Source organism: Festucalex cinctus, chromosome 9, assembly GCF_051991245.1.
Source record: "Festucalex cinctus isolate MCC-2025b chromosome 9, RoL_Fcin_1.0, whole genome shotgun sequence".
NCBI lineage: Eukaryota > Metazoa > Chordata > Actinopteri > Syngnathiformes > Syngnathidae > Festucalex > Festucalex cinctus.
Window position 1 is genome coordinate 11,589,214 of NC_135419.1, and position 14,912 is coordinate 11,604,125.

General features: G+C 35.8%; 1 protein-coding gene and 1 long non-coding RNA gene across 5 annotated transcripts in view; one reads left to right on the plus strand and one right to left on the minus strand.

Annotated features, from left to right (window-relative positions):
* LOC144025916 (uncharacterized) overlaps positions 1-14,912 on the plus strand; it is a 37,072-nt gene that overhangs the window by 11,817 nt on the left and 10,343 nt on the right. The window lies entirely within an intron of this gene.
* Positions 1-14,912, minus strand: part of ccdc88b (coiled-coil domain containing 88B) — a 60,635-nt gene that overhangs the window by 2,351 nt on the left and 43,372 nt on the right. For 2 of the 3 annotated variants that reach the window (XM_077532317.1, XM_077532316.1), the window contains 5 exons: positions 14,588-14,731; positions 12,322-12,508; positions 6,534-6,679; positions 2,598-2,705; positions 1,325-1,470 (listed from right to left, as the gene is read on the minus strand). In XM_077532317.1, the coding sequence (XP_077388443.1) occupies positions 1,325-1,470; positions 2,598-2,705; positions 6,534-6,679; positions 12,322-12,508; positions 14,588-14,731 (731 nt within the window). Of the gene's footprint in view, positions 1-1,211; positions 1,471-2,597; positions 2,706-6,533; positions 6,680-12,321; positions 12,509-14,587; positions 14,732-14,912 lie in introns of all 3 variants that reach the window. The other variant, XM_077532318.1, reaches the window with a different exon arrangement.

The following is a 14,912-nucleotide window of genomic DNA, read 5'->3' on the forward strand; positions in this document are numbered from 1 at the left end:
CCGCTAATTCAAAATGAAAGCATTTAATAAATTGGTTTCTCTTTTGAATCGCTCATGTTGGAGATTTTGATCTGATTTTTGGTGCATCGCAACTTTGATGTCATTCAACTTTTGCTCCTCTCGGACCGTGCAATGTGGATTCAGTGTAATTCAAGGGGGAATATGATGCATTGCCTTTTGAAAGCGTTGCATTAATTCATATAGGAAGTCGATTGTACGCACAGTGGAGGAGGTAAAGATTAAAGCATTAGAAGCTAATAATAAATGGAACATTGATCTCAGCGGAGGTTTATTTATACAAAGACCGAAGCGTCTCAGCTTATCAAAGACAGACTTAACCGCCGCTATTAGAGCCTTAAGGGACCCTCTTTGCTCATTGCGTTAATTGCCAGGTTTGGAGCGAGGCCATTTCGGATAAAGTTGATCACACTATTATTCTTACGGGCAGGAGAGCTCAGACTGTGACTAAAAGCGAGCCGAATTCTTTTGATGCAGAAATTTAAAAATAAAATCTCAGGATTGTGAAGCCTGGGAAGTTGATCAGTGGCCATCTAAAAACATATTATGGGCCGTTCCACTGGATTGGTGCCATTTGTGGAATAGTGTTTTATATATATATCAGTCCTGACTGGGTAGGTTAAAAGTTCAACACAGTCCTGTTACATCAATTATTTTTTGATATTCATGTTTAGAATACGAGAATAATAAAACTAAAAAACAAAATTAATAATAGATTGTGTTGTAGTTGAATGACGCTATCTGTGCGCCAAAATTTAGACCTGATATCACCTAGTCTAAAGCCTAGTCTCCTTTTATCTCGCCAAATTCCAGTCCAATGTGTTGGCTACCTTAAGCCCAAATTCAGCCGGGATAGCTCAGGACAGCTCACCCTCAACAGGATAACAAGTGCTGGATAATCATCTACATTAGTTTCTTCTATGTACTGTGGAAGATCTGAAAAGTAGTCTGACAGTACTGAGGACAAAATGTGAGAACTGATAAGCAGGCAAGCTTTTACAGTGCACATAGAGCTGAGGAAATGAGGTGTGAATTATCCTTTCCATCAGAATGGTGATGTTAATGCCGCCTATAGAGTTTCTTTTAAAAAATCTCTGCAAATGCAGAGTGCATCAAGAGAAGAATGAAGTGCTGCGAATTCGGCGCCAGGGAAAGCTTGAAGGAGAAAGCAGCGCAATGGCTGCCGCGCTCACTTGCTAGTCATGAGCTGATGTCTATGCACGCCCGTGGCCTCGCTTGATGGAGACGAGCGTGTTAGAAAATCCTTGCGAAAGGCAGACAGAGCGCCGGGGTGCGCGGCCCTCACCACGCTGAGGTGTGTCGGATGTGAATTGGCCTCTGTCGGCCAGGTTCTCCACGCTGCCAGCGGCCGTGACGAGGCCGCGTCCCTCTCGCGCTCCTCCGCGGGGTTTGATGAGCTTCTTCATCCGGTCTGCAATCCAGTTAGATTTCCTTCGGGGACACAGAGGGCACAGCAGAGGCCCAATATGATGGTTCACACAATTCAATGGGCAGCATGAAAATGGGTTCAGGGTGAAAGTAATATGAGCCTTACACACTACATAGTCATATATATATATATATATATATATATATATATATATATATATATATATATACACAAGGGGGTGTCAGGCGATGACTTTTTTAATAGTAATTAATCGCATGACTACAATAGTTATCTCTAAATTAATCGCAAATTTTATATCTGTTCTAAATGTACAATAATATGTAAAAAAAATAATAATAATTTTCATACTGTCCTTAACATAAAACTGGAAAAAAATGTTAAACTAATAAAAATGTGTCTGCATCTTTTAATCATTGATACAGTAATTTCATAGTAATTCATAAAATTGAGTTAAAATTCAAAAGATGTACTGTAAAAACGAGTGTGATATTAATTTGTGTTGAGGACATTTTTCTGCCACTAGATGGCATACTTTTATTTGTAAGATGTTGGTGACAACTCATATTAAGAGCTATCTAATCTTTAATATGAAGTAACTTGTGAAATTATGCACATTTTTTTTAAATTGTAAAATACAACTTGACCCCAGTCTCCACAAATATATGCATTATTATTCAATTTATTACAACAAAATTTTGACGTGGACATGTCTTCTGTGTTGGGACAGGAATTCCCCCACTACAGACATTTCCAGTGTATTAAAAAAAAAAAATAGTAGTGTTAAAGTAACTTTAAATTAACTCAAAATTAATGCAATAATTTTGACACCTCTTTATATTTTTTTTCATGCTTTGGCCTTCCAAATAAGGGCACATCAGAGAGCAGTATTTTCTTGGTGACCAGACCTTGGAATGCTTTTACAGAGAACCTTTCAGTAAAATATATTGGGATTCAGGTCATGCAGTAAAAATAATCCACTCCATACTTTTTATTTGAGTGATTCCACTTTTATGTTGGATTTGCAGCACATTCCTGTGCTGACACTGAAGACAGTCGGGCATAGCTCGGTGTATAAAACAGTATATTATTGAATAGTTCGTTTTTATTGTTTGAGTTTGGCTGAAAAAAAAATTGTATTAAAATTAGAACATCATTATCAGCGTCATACTTGGCCTTCCAAGGTGAAGGTTGCACATTGGGCTCCAGAACCCTGTACTGGTCCATAATCTTCTCCACCAGCTTTTGCTTCTCCCGACGGAGTTCGCTCAGCTTCTCCCTGAAGGAGAACACAAACATCACTGCAGCATTTCATACATTTATTGCTGATATTCTATCAATAACATCAATCAAATGACTTTCTTCGTGTTGCTTTAAAGCCAGGAGAACACAATAAAAGTGGGCTTAGTGCTGCTGATCAAGGTTTCAGGCACGCACGGCGCAGAAAAGAAAAAGGCTGAAAAATAGCCTGCAACTGCAGACCTGCCTTGGATGATAAACGGCTCGGGATAAAAAATAGTGAAGCAAAAAGTCGCTGACACTCTGGGCTGACTGTTAGTTGTCGACGCTCGACTGTGGGCGGAGAAGTTCGGCCATGTTAAGAGAGGTCAGCTCGGTTCAGCGCTGGAAAATGGAACGTAAAGTTTAGTATTGAGGTCCGTTTATTCTCATGCTAGTGGTGCGGCTCTGTTGCGGAGAATGGCAGCCGCTTGGAACTTAAGTGGGAGTTCACATTTATAGACTCTTATTTTTCCCAGAGGATGAAGCACACTCTGCTGCTCTGCTACTTACATTTGGATTTTATCAAGAAAAAAAAAACTTTTTGCAACTCATCTCCAAAGCGGTGCTATTTTGTCCCCAAAAAGCTCAATAAACTGAAAATTTGGTGTTCTGGATTCTGTTCAGTCCTGAATTTACACATTACACCCTTAAAACTGCTGGGACCAAAAAAAAAAATTAGGTAAAAAAAAATGTACTGTAATATCAATATGAATATAATATAAAATCAATAGACCCAAATAGCGGGTCTATTTGAGTCTATTGAACCAATTGTTGAGCTTTTTTGTCCAAACACACAAAGTTGGCAAAATTGACCCAAGTTAGCAGGTTGGTCCAATTTGTGACTAAAATCGTTATTATATATGGCCGTTTTAAGACTCGAAATACATACACTGTCATAAAAGTATTTCAACCGTTAATTAAGTAAACTCCTTTGTATTGGCTGTAGGCTGCCAACTTTTTTATGTAGGCTGACATATGAATCTGATATCAGATCATTTTGATTGACAGCATTATTTGTCAAGAAAAAACAGATGTTACACTTTAATAACCGTTGGGTCATAAATGACCCAAATGGGTCAAAAAATTGACAAACTAAACTTTTTGTTTTTGGGCTATTTATTTAACCCAATAAGGTGGATGAAGGATGTAACCTTCAAATCATTTAAAAAAAAAAAAAAAAAAAAAAAAGGGTTTTGGATGAAACTATATATATATATATATATATTTATTTTTTTTTTACTCCCAAAATTGGGTTTTGTACTACAAACCTGCATATTTTATTTTATTTTTTGATACAATACATATATATATATATATATATATATATATATATATATATATATATATATATATATATATATATATATATATATATATATATATATATATATATATATATAAAACCCAAATAGTTTTTATTTTATTTTTTATTTTTTATTTTTTTTACCTAACTGGAGTGTGTTAAGGTGACCAAAACACACACACACACACACACACACACACACACACACACACACACACACACTAAAAAAACACTTATCTAAAATTATAATTCCCCAGTGAAAATGAGTGGATATCCCATTAATCCATCCCAGCCCTTTTTTTTTTTCTTTTTTTGGGGGGGGCAGCTTGTGCGTCATAATTAATTGATTATGACTCATTCTGGTATATGCGACTTGGCCACCAGGGGCAGTATAATGCAGTCATGAAGACAAGCAAAGAAGAGTTTCACAACTACTATAAATGACAAGTAAATAGCAGTAAAATTCGTCGTTTTTCACAGAGGATAAAGAATTTGTGCAGTTTTATATTGTCGCTTGTGTTCAAATAATTGTTGCTTGAAGTGTATGATGCTTTTCGTTAGCCTGTCTATGGCTTTCCCATTATGTGTTAGCATTAACTGTTGATATAAGGTAATTCTTCTCAAGGCAAAACTGTAGGTGTTTCCATAAACAATCATGTAAATTGTCTATCAGATCTAAATATGCCCGTAAACACTCGATCTGTTGTCAGATTCATCTTTGTTTTCAATCTGCTGCACAAATAACGGAACTGGCCTTGCTGTTCCAATCGTTCCGGAGGGAAGTGTGATTTCACAAGAAAACAAATCACCGCCCAATTTCATTTTTATAATGGAACTGTCTTTGGCCCTTTTTCTTATTTTTGAGAGATTAATTTGTCGTGTGTGCGGTTGAATATTGAATATATTTCTGCGGATGATTGCTATTAAATTGCTTTTCTAATAAGAGATGTCACCGGTGCATGAGGTTCTCTTTTAAAAATAAACACCACCGTTTGCCACGTCATCCAACCGTTCATCTCGGTCCAAAACAAAAGCTGTGTCAAAATGGCTTTTCTTAATCCAAAAAACCCCCCCAAAAAATAAATAAATACTTTTGATTGACACTCCTGGGCACATATTAACAATGTGGTTATTATTGTAGTTGAGTACTCAAATACGGAAGCATATTGCATTCACTTGAATTAAAAAAAAAAAAAAAAAAAAAAAAAAAAAAAACCTAACGTTTTTCTGACTAATTTTTGGGGGAGCTTTGTTTTTTTGAGTATTTTTTTCCTGTTTTTCTGTTTGTTTGTTTTTCTGTTTTACTGAATTTTTTTTCTATCATAAAACAAATATACCGAAAAGCAGGGAATAAATTATTCAGAAAAACAGAAAAAAAAATACTCAGAAATACAGGGGGAATATATTATTCAGGAAAACTGAAAAAAAAAGTATTCCAAAAAACAGAGCGCCAACTTCTGTTTTTCAGAGTAATTTTTTTTTTTAACCTCTAATCTCTAAATGACTTGTTTCAGGCCACTGACCTGTATATATGACTGGATAGCCGATAGCCCATATGCACCAGTGCAAGCCGTTGAAGCCACAGGGCGGCCATCTTGTGACTCCCACCTCGCAAGCAGACTACTGTATAAACTATACGGTACATGTACAGATGAGACATACGCAGCTCGTAGGCAGTTAGTATAAGGCCGGAGGTGGGGTCGGGGGTTTGTTCCATTTTTTTTTTTCCCTAATAATTTTCCTAATAGGTTTTTTTTTCCTAATAATTTTCCTAATGTTTTTTTTTGTTTGTTTGTTTTTTTGGAATAGTTTTTTTTTCTGTTTTTCTGAATAATATTTTCCCTTTTTTCGGATTTTTTTTTTTTTATGACAGAAAAAAAATAGTCAGTAAAACAGGAAAAAAATATTCAGAAAAACAGAAAAAATAATTACTCAAAAAAAAAAAAAAAAAAAAAAAAACAAACAAAGTCCCCCAAAAAATTAGTCAGAAAAACAGGTTTGTTTGTTTTTGTTTTTGTTTTTTTCTCAAGTGAATGCAATACGCTTCCGTACTCAAAACTTTGGACTTGCAATTTGCAAACTCAAAGTAACAAATTCAGCCTGAATAAATTTAACCACTGCTGGGGAAAATTGGGAGGGCAATAATGTAATTTGGGAGCAATGTGACTAATTAGTCTTAAAGGGTGAAGCAGCCCTGCATGATCGCTATTAGTTCTGGATAATCTGCAAGCAGTCTGTTTAACATTTAAAAGCAACACTGCTGGGGGCTGTTGGACTGTGAAACGGTTTCCTCACGCACGCACACACAGACCTCCACACGTGTAGTCTGCGGCACGTGAACACACACACAACCACCTACAGTCACACACAAGTACTATTTGCTGCTTGTAGCTTTAATTCTATCAATCCTGTTAAGAAGCCCTGCAGCCCAAGTAACAAGACTTGATTTACTCTTCAATCCACTTGATCCTCTCCTGTCAGCGACGTGTACGCGTGCGTGCGTGTTTGTGTGCGTGCACTAACTGATATTCTTTCTGCTGCGTGTAGTGCTGGTCGCGGCGCTCCAAGCTCTGCTCCAGTAAGGCCCGGTTCTCACTCAGCAGGCTGCGGTTCTGCTCGGCTAAGTGTCGGTTCTCCTCCTCCATGTTCCCCTTCAGCTGGGTTAGTAGCTGCGCACACACACATATAAGGAAGACGAAAACATACTGACTCTTCAAAAAATATATATAGTATCATATTTCTTCAAATAGGGGGCCTCCGCTTTAGTGGACTGAATGACGTCATTCCCCTTTTCAAGTGATTTTTTTTTTTTTTTCCCCAAATACACCCATGTGTTGTCTATTCCAATCTAGAGGACCAAAACTGTCAAAATGATAAATAAATAAAAACTGTGTATAAAAACTATAATTCAAAAATTAAATAAAAAAATATAAATGGAAATAATAAAAAAATACCAATAAATAAATACAAAAATAAAAACAAATAAATATAAAAATGAATGTCGAAATAAATATAGAAATATAATTAAATATCAATCAATACATAAAAACACTGCTCTCATATTTATTTATTTATTTCATGCTGCAAAGTCAGCATGAAATGCGTCATGAAATGTTATTCTAATAAGGGGGGCAGTCCTAAGTGCGTCATGGGTTGAACTATTTGCCGTTGCCAACTGCCTTTTGATTATGAAATATTCTCTGTGTGAATTCTCAGCCCTTGCTGTAGCACGGGCACAGTCTGACATAGACTGGCATGGCGTACTTAGGACCGCCCCCTCATTTGAATAACAATACATGCCGCATTTCATGCAGGCTTTGTTTGCAGCACAAAATAAATGAATATGAGAGCAGAATGTAGACTTTTTAATTATTGATTGATATTTAATTCTATTTCTAAATTTATTTCCACATTTATTATTATTTTTTTTATTTTACCATTTATTTTTGTACTTATTTACTTATTTGTTTATGTATATATTTTATGTTTTTATTTGCTTTGAAATAGTTTTAAATTAATTTTTGAATTATGTTTTTTATGTTTTTTTCTTTTCACTTTATTTATCCATCCATGTTCTTAACCGCTCACTCCTCACAAGGATCGTGGGGGGTGCTGGAGCCTATCACAGCTGGCTATGGGAAGTAGGTGGGGTACACCCTGAACTGGTCGCCAGCCAATCGCAGGGCACACAGAGACGATTATCTATTTATTAATTAATTTATTTATTTACTTATTCATTTATAATTTTGTCAGTTTTTGTTCCTCCATAATTCCACAACATACACTGCAGATATGGCATCTGTAAAGCTGAGTTGGGAGTTTAATAGGAAAGTGCTGCTGTATGCATTCAGTCAATCAGTCAGGTTAACTGGAATAGAGCGTTCCTCCTTGGTGGGGAGAGGAATTGGACAGAAAGCTTTTAAAGTGGATTTTTTATTCGATGCGGGGCAAACACAACAGTATCCAAAAAATAAAAAATAAAAAAATGATGAAGAAATATACAGCAAGCGAGTAGAGCTCCTCTTTAGTGAGTGACGGATGTTGTCATACATTGTAGAAATAGAACAATATGTTGTTATATAGCAGGGGTATCCAAAGTTTTGACACTCAGGACATGAAAGAAAATGGAGGGAAGAGGAGGTCCACTTGAGCTTGCGTTCGTGAAACATGTCAAAACAAACAGTATACTCTTCTTCTTTTTCATTTTGAATTGGAAAATATGCGAAATCTTGCATTATTTGACTTTTTCAATAATTTTTTCCCCTTTTTTCCCCTGAATAAAAATAGCCAATATATTGTAACATTCCCATTTTGGAAAAACATATTTTTAAAAAGGTAGTGTTATATCTTTCAGCATTAATTTTTAAGTAATAAATTTCAAATTGTTACATTAAATTATTTATTTATATTTAAAATGTGATATCTTGTATCATTTAACGTTTTAAAATGTTTTAAAAAATAGTGTGATATCTTGTAACATTCTGTTTTTTTTTTTTACAAATATAAATAAAAAATTGTGACAAACTCATATTTTTTTAAACCATTTGCACAAAAATATTACTTTTTTTATTTAAAAAAATAACTAACATTTTCTCATTACCTTTAAATGCAGGCTATGGTTTTTTTTTATGATATGAAATGCTTTATTATAGACAATATATTGTAAGATTCTCATTTTGCAAAAACATATTTTTAAAATAATGTGATATTTTTCAGCATTCTTTTTTAAGTAATACATTTCAAATTGTTACATTAAATTATTTATTTTTAAAATGTGATGTCTTGTATCATTTAACTTTTTTATATAAATATTGGCCTTTTTAAATGTTTTAAAAAATAGTGTGATATCCTGTAACGTTCTGCTTTTTTACAAATAAATAAATATTAAAAAAATTGACAAATTCATGTTTTTTTTGTTTTTTTTTTTATTATTTACACAAAAACATGACTTTATTTAAAAGAATTAACTAACATTTTCTCATAACCTTTAGATGCAGGCTAGGGTTGTTTTTTATTATATTAAATTCTTTATTATAGAGAATAGATGATACATAATTACATATATTACAATATGTTTTTTTACAGGGTTATTTACTGTAGTTAAGTGGAAAAAAAACATACTGTTTGCTTTATTGTCAAAATGTATATTTGTATGCTTTAACCCTGATAGAAGCCTGGTATGCCCCCTAAATAAACACTCCCAGTTACAATATGAAGAAATATTGTATATATGGGTATGTTTACACAACAATAACCTCGAAATAGAAAATGCCAGGTCAGTCGTTTTCTGCAACTGTGCTTTCGCCACTTTTTAATACACAGGACTGCTTAAAAAAAAAAAAAATCTATGAATTGTAGTTGGCAAATAACCCCACTTTTTGTGTTATGGCGTTTTCTCATTCACACTTCTTCTTCTCTCCGTGACAGTTGATTGTGAGTCTTGACACGCTCCAAACATTGCATTAAAAGCAGCGCTCCGTTCGCATTCTGCCACTATTTATTGGCTTTTCCGTCATGCATTATGGAAAGGTAGAAAAGAAGCAAAATGAAGCCGAAAAGGAATAATTCAAAGGATATCGAGAATGACAAGCCGCTTGCTACCTGGCACTGGGAGGCAACTCCAATTGATTAACAGCGAAGCTAATTTGTCGACTTTGACAAGCCAAGTGTGTTGTATTGGTCAGTTTGAATCACTCGGAAAAACACGGCCGATCCTGGCATCGTTTTTTTGGTCTTTCTTATCTATTAGCGCACCAAATGTTCATTAGCCGAGCAGGTTGAGGCAGCCTATCAAAACATCTCCCGCTTGGCTCCTTTATGGAAAGTCAATTTGCACGTCTGCGATCATCCCTCACTTCAGACTTGAGCGCGCCAGGAGCATTTTCAATATTTAGCCGTCGTTTGACAGCCTTGCGCGGGAGATTAAAACCGATTTGAAATCACGTTTTCCTCATGTGTCAATTCTGACTGACGTGGGCTTCCCATCAGGTGTGAGGAAAAATCTCCTCCGGCGAGATGCTAACGATTCCACCCTGACCACGCCGATGTAAAACAGCCTCTAAAACCTGCCATAAATTTCTAATATGTTTGGTTTAATTGCCCAACGATGTTTCAAATAAATTAGCTTTATTATTCCAAGAGTGTAATGTTTCCGAGCGTCTCCGCCGTGAAGCATTAAATCCTTCTTTGCATGCAAATGTTCAATCGGCAACTGCAATATTAAACACCCCGAGTGCGACCGACTGCAGGTTTGAAGGTGTGTTCCTCCTTTACTACACTTGTGGGCCGTGTGAGCTTTATGGGGAGCAAATACCGGCGCTCACACATTAAACGGTTGTTTTAGTTAAGACTGGAATTGAGCGGTGAAGTAGCAGTAAGGGATAAGTGGGCGTATTGCTCGAGGGCTCCCCCTACAGTTGTGAAGATTAATTCACCTCGATGGTCAATACAAATCGACTGCGGTCCCACATCATCATTCTTGTTTACAAGCAGACGCGTTATGGATTTGCGGAGTCGTTTGCGACGGAAGAGCTCAGGAAAAAGATGCTTTTTAATTATTTTTCGGGCTTGTGTAATGGCACTCCCCCACAGAGGGGACAATTAGTGTTCCGTGCATGAATAATTCACTTGATAGCAAAGTTATAAGTCTGTTGGATATCTAATATGTTTATTATGGTGGTTGTGTTTTGCAACAGAAAGCTGAGCATCATTAGTCAGTTTGTTTGTTGGTTATGTAAAAACGGCTAACCTATTTTCACAAAACTTCGAAACTTTATAGAGAACTGGACAAATGACTTTTTGCTGTTGCTGTTTGTTTTGTAGTGGTTCACAAAGCAGTTGAATGGCGAACAGTCTGGGGTTGTTGACTTTTTAGTCCAAAATCCAAAAAAGGTGTCCCTTTTGTGCCAATGTGGAGTTTGTTTGGATCATTTTTGACTGGCAAATATGTTCAAACATATTTGCAAGTACGCTCAAATGCATTGAAACACACTTGCAAACACATTCAAAAGTACTTGTATGCTAAGTGCTAAAGCATTTTTTCCCATAATGTCACTGCGCATATGCAAATGGAATTATGGGGATATATGCCAAACGGAAATCATGCACTGCAGAGACAAGATGAATCATCGAAATTATGAATAAACAATTTTTACTTACCTACTTTTTTTTTAAACACATTTTTAACACATTGGTGTAATGTAGGCTAAATAATAAAATTAATATATATATTTTTTTAATTATGGAGAAAAAATGCAGTTTTTAGCATTTAGCTAACAAGAAGAACGTTGGAATGTACTAGTGTAATGTAGGCTAAATGCTTCAAAAAACAAAAAAAACAAAAAAAACAAAAAAAAAACTTTTTAACTTAAGTTTTTTCTCCATAATCCCCCCAAAAAATGTCTAGTGTAATGCAGTATAAATGCTTAAAAAAAAAAAAAATTTTAACAAGAAGAACATTGGAATGTAGTAGTGTAAACAAGAAGAACGTTGGAATGTAGTAGTGTAATGTAGGCTAAATGCTAAAAAAAAAAGAAGTTTTTTTTGTTTGTTTTAAAAAAAAAATGGTTTTTTTTTACTTGTTTTTTAAAAATGCTTTTTTTTTTTTAATTATGGAGCAAAAATGCTAAGTTTTTAGCATTAAGCTTACAAGAACGTTTAATGTACTAGTGTAATGTAGGCTACATGCTTTAAAATAATAATAATAATAATAATAATAATAATTTGTAATTTGCACATGCGCAAGTTAAAAAATGCTACTTATTAGAATGATGCGGAAAAATGCTGATTTTTTTTAGCATTTAGCTGACACGAACGTTGGAACTTGACAATGCATTTAATGTATTTTAAGTATGATATTATGGAGAACTATTTTTCTTATTACAAAACAGTTTTTTGCTCTGGAGGCTGCAACGGATAAAGTATGTATTCATATGATGATGATGATGATGATGATGATGATGATGATGATGATGATGCAGCCTGAGCCAAACTGGAATAGATACAGTTCATGATCAAATATCTATTATTCGCGGTAAATAAATAGTTTTCCCACCAACTGAGTGAAAATAGTTAATTTCCCACAGGTGAGCTCTATCTGGGAATTTGCGGATAGAAAATGAATGAATTGAGGCCAAATAGTGACTGACCAGCTCCAACCGATGAAGCTGCTGGATCAACATTCTGCTGTCTGTAGCAGAAAGCGTCCATTTTGTACTGGAGTGGAACATCATCAATCAAATTTTTTAGGATTGTTGGGCTTCCGGCCGAGGTCTGCTTTTCCAATCATCTTCGTAGAGGATGCACGCGATACCTGAAATTGGCTGGTGAGGCGAGCGTTGCTGAGGTCCAGACTTTGGTTGGCTTCCCTCAAGGTGCTGAGCTCCCCCTCCAGGCGAGTCCTCTCCAGCAGGGAGGCGCTCAGCTCCCCCCTCAACAAGGAGCCCTGGGCCAGCAACTCTGCCTGCGATGCCACCAATTCTTTATGCTGGGCCTGGAGCCTGAACACACACGCAGACACATTTAGTCATTGCTCACGTCCCGCGGAGTGCTTTGGATCATCTGCTCTCTAAATTAAACCCATTATTATATTACACAGCACAATGAGTCATACACAAAGTTATACAAAAAAAAAAAAGGGAGAGAATACATTCAAAAATGATTTAAAATCACACTCTAGTTTTAAATTTATTGCCTACAAAACACTTTATTGAGGTAAGCTATCATCTCTGTTTGGCTCTGCTATGAAATCACATCTAATATTCACAGTTGGAAGGAGACTGATACCGGTACAAGTACTCAACTCAAGTACTCGCCAATACCACGTACTGATAGTAACCGCTAGTAGTTTTGATACATAAAATTTCCACCAAAAAACAATGACGGATCATTTTAAAGAAACACCACAAAAGCCCATTTTATAATTTTTCCTTAAAATTGCATGAAATGAACATCAATTTCCTATTCTTCTGATTTCTAATTTGTCGTTCCTGATCGTAAAATTGACACGAGAGCAGCTGAGACTGGCATCGACCATAGTCGATACCTGTTATCAGTACTTGCCCATCTCTAGTTGAAAGATTAGTAAATTGTTAAATAAACATGGATGGAATATTTTTAGATCTTCACAATGTGACTGCAAAGTATGATATACATGCATCCGTGAAACTTATTTAATAATTAGTATTAAAAACTATAAATACAGTACATGTTTCAGATGCCTCCTAGTTCTTAAGCATTCTAATATGGACATTATATATATCCTATAATTTTACAATTTATTTTAAAAATGTAATAATTAAACTGAATGTTTAGAATTGAATAGTTTATGTATCGTTGTGCAACTTGGTCACCAGGGGGCAGTGTAATACTGTCATGCAGACACAAACGAAGAAGACTTTCACAATTAAAGGGATACTTCACTTATTTAGCCCATTATAGCAATAAAAAGTTCATATTTTGTCTGTAATTAATTTGATACTTTAATTATTTTTCACGTACAATTAGTACCTTTAAAAAACACATTTTGCAACTTGCTGTCGACTGAAAATGACATCACAAGGGCTCAGGTAACCAATCACAGATCACCTGTTTTCCACAAGCTGAGCTGTGCTTGGACATGAAAAATAATGAAAATATAAAATTTATTATAGGCAAAGTATTAAAGTTTGACTGCCAAAAATGGCTAAATAAGTAAAGTATCCCTTTCATGTGACTCAGTAATTGCAGTATTTATAACGTGTTTACCTTTTTCTGCATTGTTTGTGTTCAAATATCCATCTCGCGACAAAGATGCTATTCGTTAGCCCGTGTATGGCGTTTCCCATTACGTGTTAGCATTAAGCTAGCGACAAAGGCAAAGTTATGCGGTTGTTTTCAATACACGTGTACTGTGTGCGCATGTCATGACTTAATCTGTTTCATAACTGGCAGCAGGTGGATACACGGGTTAATTATGTAGCTTCTGCCGAATTTAATTGTTGTACAAGTCACCATATGTCACTGCGATATATAAATTAACAAAGCAGTGTATAATTTGGCAAAATTGGCACAATGGTTGGGAATTACCTCTTTAGAAAATGGATGGGTGGAGAATCTAGTCTGTATCGTTGATTAGGAAAACGGATGCTGATTAACAAGTCTAAAGGGTGCATTTGAAACTGCAGCTCAGCTATTAGCTAAATAACGCTCGCAACCACAACATGAGGACATTGTTCTTCAGTTTGACAGCCTGTCATTACTAAGGTGTCATTCGTCAGTTCTGTCAATACGATGGTGACAACCCATAATGGGATGTCATGAAAGGAATGGCCTTGAGTTTAAATTGAAAGTCTTGTGAGCGTCCAAGCTAATTTTTCTATTCTGTTATCCTTTCCTGTAATCGCATCTTGACTGCTTTGTTGTTCCTTGCTTCCGCTGTTTAACGCTCACGTCAATGAGCAATACACGCCGTATTGCATTTGCATTGAACCCACCTCCTGTTTTTGTATCCTGTGATCCATAGTAAAGCGATAATGTCAAGAGTTTAAATGTGAGAGCTCATGAGCTGAGCGCCAACTCTTTGTGTAAGCATTTGTCACCTCTCGCTGTCGTCTTTCAGCCTCTCCAACTTTCGTTCTTGTTCCAGTCGACTCTGGCTTTCGGCTTCCATCTCCTCTCTCGCCATTTTCATCTCTCGCTCTCTCTCCTCCAGCTGGCTTTTAGCATCCAGCAGCTCTTTGTAGCTACGCAACATAAACGCACACGGCATTAACACAGTTGGGCAGAAAAAAAGCAATTACATGTGAATGCTGAAAAATGTCCCGAAGTCAAAATGTGAAAGAAAAATGAACTGAACATGAGTTAATGCATCACAGCCTATCATAGCACCGGCAAAAGCATAGAGATGACGATATAGCTGATTTG